Source organism: Prosopis cineraria, unplaced genomic scaffold (genome assembly GCF_029017545.1).
Source record: "Prosopis cineraria cultivar Desert tree isolate PC_DT_omini unplaced genomic scaffold, ASM2901754v1 PC14, whole genome shotgun sequence".
Classification (NCBI taxonomy): domain Eukaryota; kingdom Viridiplantae; phylum Streptophyta; class Magnoliopsida; order Fabales; family Fabaceae; genus Prosopis; species Prosopis cineraria.
The window spans coordinates 29,025,151-29,032,100 of record NW_026555345.1 but is presented as its reverse complement, the minus strand read 5'-3'; the positions used below and the strand labels follow the sequence as shown (position 1 = coordinate 29,032,100).

At 30.8% G+C, this 6,950-nt stretch overlaps 2 protein-coding genes across 2 annotated transcripts; both read left to right on the top strand.

Moving 5' to 3' along the window:
- The first annotated feature begins 868 nt into the window (after nt 1-868).
- Nucleotides 869-1,797, top strand: LOC129293323 (heavy metal-associated isoprenylated plant protein 39-like). Its single transcript, XM_054931229.1, has 3 exons — nt 869-933; nt 1,029-1,104; nt 1,210-1,797. The coding sequence occupies exons 1-3, from the start codon at nt 928-930 to the stop codon at nt 1,527-1,529; spliced, it is 402 nt and encodes a 133-aa protein (XP_054787204.1). The 5' UTR covers nt 869-927; the 3' UTR covers nt 1,530-1,797.
- Nucleotides 1,798-3,459: 1,662 nt separating this feature from the next.
- LOC129293322 (heavy metal-associated isoprenylated plant protein 12-like) lies at nt 3,460-4,788 on the top strand. Its single transcript, XM_054931228.1, has 3 exons — nt 3,460-3,609; nt 3,852-3,927; nt 4,035-4,788. The coding sequence occupies exons 1-3, from the start codon at nt 3,604-3,606 to the stop codon at nt 4,373-4,375; spliced, it is 423 nt and encodes a 140-aa protein (XP_054787203.1). The 5' UTR covers nt 3,460-3,603; the 3' UTR covers nt 4,376-4,788.
- Nucleotides 4,789-6,950: the final 2,162 nt, after the last annotated feature.

Sequence of the window (6,950 nt, the reverse complement as noted above, 5' to 3'; positions counted from 1 at the left end):
GACTTTATATTTATTATAGGATGTTTAATGGAGGTAAATATAAAAAGATAGGATTAGTTTGAAAGTAGATAATTACTTTATTGAAAGGTGAGATTCGATTAAAAATATCTTATATTTTTAAATAGAAGAAGTGTAAAATTTCACTTTCTTATTTATTTATTTTTAAATCTCTTATACATTTTCTATTACGACCCTTCTAATTTTAGCGAAAAAACATATAATCCAGAAAAAATATCAAAATCAAAGGTTCATTTTTCTCATCCTCCTGAAAGTAACTTTGCAGTGATAGTGCAAACGTCTTTTTAAAACAAAATAGAAAAAGAACATAATTTAGTGCACGGGAGACTCGATCATTGCTGCTATTTGACTTGACTCCCCGTCCCGCGTGTGTGACGCGTTCATCTACTATACTCATAGTGGTGGCCCCATAAAATCTGAATCATTTTAATTTTAATTTGGACCGTTGAGATTAAAGCATTATTATATATTTATTAAATTAAAAATTTACAAAATTAATTTTGATAATTTTTTATTTTTAATATGATTTAAATTTAATTTAATATTAAATTTTTTATAATTATATATTAACTATCCAAATATATTCTATATGGTGCAAATAAATATGGATCAAAATTTTTATAACTCCTATATATTTTAATAAATATAAAATAAAATAATACTTAACTATCCATATTAAAATTTAAATGGTGGAGATTTCATCACCTAAAGAGCACTGTAGTGTGCATCAGTGTGAGATGAGCATTGTGGTGCACCGAGGTCAGGACCCGTGCGTGACACGCCAACCCTTTGGCTACGTCTTCTATAAAATCCACCTCCCATCCCCACCTTCATCTCAACTTCAGAAATTTCCACTCTTCGAGTTCTTATCAGCAACTCTTTCTCAGCTTCCACAGGTTCCAACAGAAAATGATGGTTAGAACTTCAGTCTCTTTCATGATCTATACATATATATCTGTGTGCTTCCTTGCTTGCCTGATGATGAATTACATTCGTTGATCATGTGACAGAAAGTAGTGCTGAAGGTGGAGTTATACGATGACAGAGTCAAGAAGAAAGCTATGAAGGCTGTCTCTGGCATTCCAGGTACTCAATCACAAGCTTTTGCATGAAAAATCTGGGTTTAGTTTAAGCTTAGCTTATTCAGAGATTAATCGTGTGCGTTGGAATGGGATGGTTCAAAAATTGCAGGAGTTGAGTCAATATCAGCGAACATGGAGGAAAAAACGATGACTTTGATTGGGCATATGGATCCTGTGAATGCAGTGGGGAAGCTGAAGAAGCTGTCTCACACAGAGATAGTGTCAGTGGGACCAGCCAAAGAGGAGAAGAAGAAGGAAGAACCTAATAAGAAAGAGGAAAAGCCAGATGATCCAAAGATAGTTAACGTGCCCTGTGATGTGTCTACATGCTGCAATTATTATTGTGTCTCCTGCAATTGTTATCCTCCGATACCCCACCAACACTGCTACATGATGGAAGGAAATCCTGATCCCTGCGTCATCTGCTAATTAACCACGTTTTGATTAAGTGTTTCCATGAAAACAATGTCACCAACAAAATAATGCACATGCTGGTTATTAACAGTGTTACTGGTTCGCTGGTTAAAAAAACAGTGCACTGGTTTAATATTATATTTAGTTATCTTTTCATGCTCCTTGATTTTGGGCCTATTCCATGTATAATTAAGATATTGAAAACGTGACGTGTTATTTAATCAACCAAGGCACTGGTTAAAGGATTACTGATTAAAATCGTTGTCGAATTGTTGTTCAATTAGTCATGAATAAAATATTTTATTGAATCAACAAAAATATCAATTTAATTGAACGGGTTGACCTATTATATGTTTAGTTAATGAGATTCATTTGCCTGTCATTTGAAGTTTCGAACGGCATGTTCGATATAAAACGTATATGTAACTAAGAAAGAAGGAATGAACTTATTCTCAATGCAGATGCAAAATTTTCAACTCTTGCTAGTGATCCTTCCAAAACAGAGAGAGCGCGAAATAAAATGAGTAATTCTTTTGCATAACTGGTCAATATTATATAAATATGAATTAATAGAAATGCCTTGTCTATTTCCTCTTCTCTTCATCTTATTTTGGTATTTTTGTCACAAAATTAATGCCCCAATTTAAAATTCCAATATTTTTTTTAAAAATGTATCATGATGATTTAAACTTTGATTATTAGATAATCGCTTATAATACATTTAGTTCATACCACCTAAATATTTTGATCTTTATATCTATTTTTTTTCCCTCTAATATTCAAAGTAAGACAATAATATAGTATATCTATTTAGCATTTCATAACATGATAATTAAAATTTTTTTATTTGCTAACTTAGGTAGTACTGTTTTATAAACAAGATAATCTAAATAATCTATTATATGAATGAAGTAGAATATTATGGAATATTTTATTCAATCTTATCTTGATTACTTTCAGATTATTTAATGGGATGATTTTAATAAAAATCCCTCGACCATTCGAAGCTTTTAAATTTTTAAAATTTCACTTCAGTTGAGGGGTACTAATTTAATATTAAATTTATAAAAAAATAATAAAATTACTTTTCATTTAAATTAATATCAGAATTGCTTAACTTCACTTGTTAATTTTTACTTCATTTGTTCATTACCATAGAATGAATATGAAATCAAGTGAAAGTTTGAAAATGAACAAATGAACTAGGGCAATTAACAAGTAAAGTCGGGTAGTTCTGATATTAATTTAAATGAGAGATAAATTTATAATTTCTTTCAAAAATTTAATATGAAATTAGTATCCATAAATTACAGTATAATTTCAAAAAATTTAGGAGCCTTAAATTTGAATAAGTGTGGTCAAGAGTTCTTTATTAAAATTCTTTTATATTTAATTTGTAAATTACAGCTGGTGGTGGCTTTAACAGCTGTGCAAATAAAAATAATGATGAATGATTAATCCACGTTGTGGAAATCAAAAGGGCAAAAAAGATGGCAGTGTTGATTCGGAGATATGACACACGACTATCTTCTCTCTGTTTTTTGAGGGAGACGATAACAGGGGTGGCCCAAAAGGGGATGAACATAAAAGGAGGGAGATAAATGCACCTCGAATTAGGAAAAATAATAATCGAAAATGAAGGTCTTTTATTAATCTTGAAAAAGTAATGGACTGGATACTCAACATTGAAGAATTAAAAGTTTAGTTGCACTAATTCAAGTTAATGCGAGTAACAGAGTCTCTTGTCGTCGTTTAGACAAACATTGTATCTATCCCAATTTAATTGGGAGGTATCTATCCTTTAATTTACTCTTAATATCTTGGAGGAGACAATCTTTGCTATTAGCAAGGCCTACTCTTTCCACTTAAACCAAAAAAAAGTTTAGCTGTAAATACTAGGAATTTAAAAATAGATTATTTAAAATTCCATGTTCACTAATCACTATACTTTCTAACTCAATTATATTTGTGTTCTATAAATACCTCCTAATCTTGGCTATATGTTCTCACTTTCAATCAAGCCACCACTCGCTATCAATAACACTTTCTCCCGTCCTTCCTTTTGGTTTCATCTCCAATTTGACGCAAAATGATGGTGAGATTAGTTCCATTCTCTCCTCCCTTTCATGTATAACTCTCTTAACATTTTTTTTTTAAATTATTTCAGATCATCAGAAAAACCATGTTTTTTGTTTTAATTTGATGATTGAAACTAGACAGAAAACTTGATTCTCGCGGCGAGAAAAGATCCTCTTAGTTACTCTGAGTATTCATAGTCTGAAGTTTATAACTCAGATGGTTCTAACATCTCTGTTTTTGTTTTGCTGTGTGAGACAGAAAGTAGTGCTGAGGGTGGACTTTCATTGTGAAAAAATGAAGACAAAAGCCATGAAGGCAGTCTCTAAACTTCCAGGTATCGAACCGTAAGACCCTAATTAACTCAACAACAGAATCTATAGATGAACCATAAACTCGGCAACTATGTGTGTGTGTGTGTAAGTACATGTTGAACTTTTGCAGGAGTTGAATCAGTGTCAGTGGACATGAAGAACAAGAAATTGACAGTAACAGGAGACGTAGACCCGGTAAGCGTAGTGGACAAGCTGAAGAAGGTGTGTAATACGGAGATAATATCTGTGGGACCAGCAAAGGAGCCGGAGAAGAAGAAGGATGAACCTAAGAAAGACGACAAGGCAAAGAAGGAAGAAGAAGAGAAGAAAAGACTCGAGTTAGAAGCGCAGAGGTTGGATGAGCTCAGGAGGTTGTCTGAGTTCCATCACTATCATCACTATCAGATGTGGCGTCCATGTTACTGTGTAAGCATGGTGGAAGAAGATCCTACTAGCTGTGTTATCTGCTAAATGCAATAAAGGATATCTATGTATATTTCATGAGACTCAAATCAGAGATCAGTTTGATGTTGATCAATCTGAAATTGAAGATGCCATTGTTTGGGTTGTATTTCTGTTAGATTTTGGGTGTTTGTTATCCTCTCTGCTGTCTCCCTAGTTCTCAAAATCTCAACCCTTCATTTTGGCTAATGGTTCGCGCATTTTCATGTAATTCCCAGAAATGAAAGGCTGAGATTTTGGGTACCAGAGGTAGTAAAAAAAAAAAAAAAAGGCAACAAACACCCCAAATCCATTTCCGTTCAGATCATGACATTTTCTCTTAATTTCTATTAATTAAGAATGTTTGTAATGAATTGATTTTATTTGATTTTGCTGGTCTTGATCATTTTCAATCTAAACATGACTTTTTTGAGTTAATATCCTTTTTAATTTTGTATTTTTGGTTGTTGTACGCACTAAGATGGTGTTTGAGCAGCATTTTTATTTGTCCTTTGTTGAAATTGATAGATGCTCATTTAATTTGTCAATGGCCGTGTGCTTTGTGGTGTGGCAAGAAATATAAAATAAATAGAAAAAATTAATCAATTTAGTCTTTTTAGTTTTGACTCAGTTGTAACTCAATCTATTAACTTTAACTCGTTATAATTCAGTTCCTAAAGTTTTGACTCTATTTTAAATTAGTCCTTAAACTTTGCCTCTTACAATTTAGTCCCTGAAATTTCAACTTCTTAAATATTAGTCTCTATATTTTAAAAAAAATAAAATTATAAAAATTAAAAATATTTTAAAATTTATTACTAATAATTTAAATTGTTAAACCCATTTAATATTTATAAATATTACAAATATTTAAAATTTTAAAATATTTTTAAACTTTATAATTGTATTTTTAAATATTTTTAAAATATAGGAATCAATATTTAAGAGGTTAAAACTTCAGAAACTAAATTATAAGAGACAAAGTTTAGGGACTGATTTATAATTGAATTAAAATTTTAACGACTAAATTATAACACATCAAAGTTGAATGATTGAATTACAATTGAGTTAAAATTATAAAAATTAAATGATTAATTCTCTTAAATAAATATCATTTTGAGAGAAATATTAAAAATTATGTCATCATAAGACAGAAGTTTGTGATCAGTAAGCACTTAGATCTACTGATTAGGAATTTGACGCTTTTTAACCAAAAGCACCATCAATTTCAAGACTTGAATAAATAGCGACAATTAAGGATTACACGAGATACGAGGGGAGGCCCCTTATTTCAAATTATAATACACTTTAAAATAAAATCTTATGTAGTAATAAATTTTATTAAATATATTTAATAATTTTATTCTTTTTAAAATAAACATATAAATTTTTAAAAATATTTATCATTTAATATATTAAAAAGAAAAAGGATGAAAATTAATTAAATAAAGAGAAAGGATAATATTAAAATTAGTACATTTAATAAAATTTTAATCTACCTAAAGTTTCTTATATTTTAGGATGGAGAACTTTTTTTAAAAGTATTCTATAATTTGAGATGGAGGGGGCATTTGTTAAAAATTTTGAATCAATTAATGCAAGGTTCTTTTTTTTTTAAAAAAAAAAAGCATAATTCACAGCTGTCATAATAATATACTAGATTAAAAAAATAAATTAAGAGTCTCTTTCAGTCCTAGTCTTTCTTTTTATTGTTATAAATTATTGTAGCCATTGGACTCTTGCCACTGGGAGCCCATGGTTCTAATCTCATTAAGAATTTAATGATCTCCATGTGGTTCCAGGAAACTTTCCACGAAGTTTCAAATGTACATGAAAATTTTATATCTCGTGGGATTGGATCCAAGAGAGGACTTTATTAATATTAAGGTACATGCATGAAATAGAAGACTGAACAAAAGATGCATAATTATTCTCAAATTAGTGGCCAAGTTGCATGATTTTGATGGCCAACACTGGCAACTTTGAATAATAATATAATTAATTGAGAAGCTCAATGTAGGCACAGGACTAATGATTCCATTAAGATTTGCTGAAACCAGACAGCAGTGCTTCATATTTTGTATTTTGCTGAGATGCTCAACCATAGGTCTCACGGTGGGTCTTTTTGATGGTTCATTTTGAAGGCAGCTCAGAGCAATGTCAGATGTTGTCCTCATTGCTTTAGAAGGAAACCGGCCTTTAAGTTGAGGGACCATGATCAACGACAATCGACAATCATCTGCAAGGAAAGTCCAACTCCACTTCTCTAAATTCCTCTCTTCCTTGGGGTGACGGCTGTCAAGATTCTTTCCTCCGATTAGAAACTCCAAAAAGAGGGTCATTCATGAATGTGAGAGAGAGAGAGAGAGAGAGAGATGAGGAGTTGCAAAAGAGATTATAAAAATAAGAGAGAGAATTAAGTGAATGTCAACCCCACAATTTTAATAAATGATGATTAGTTGAAAATTGACAGATGGTGCCTGATGTTACATTTGTAATTGTTGATAACTTTTTTAACACTATCTCGTAGTATAAAATATATAATGATCCTTAAAAAATAGTTTAAAGGTAAATTTGTATACATAAATTATTCGATCAATCTACA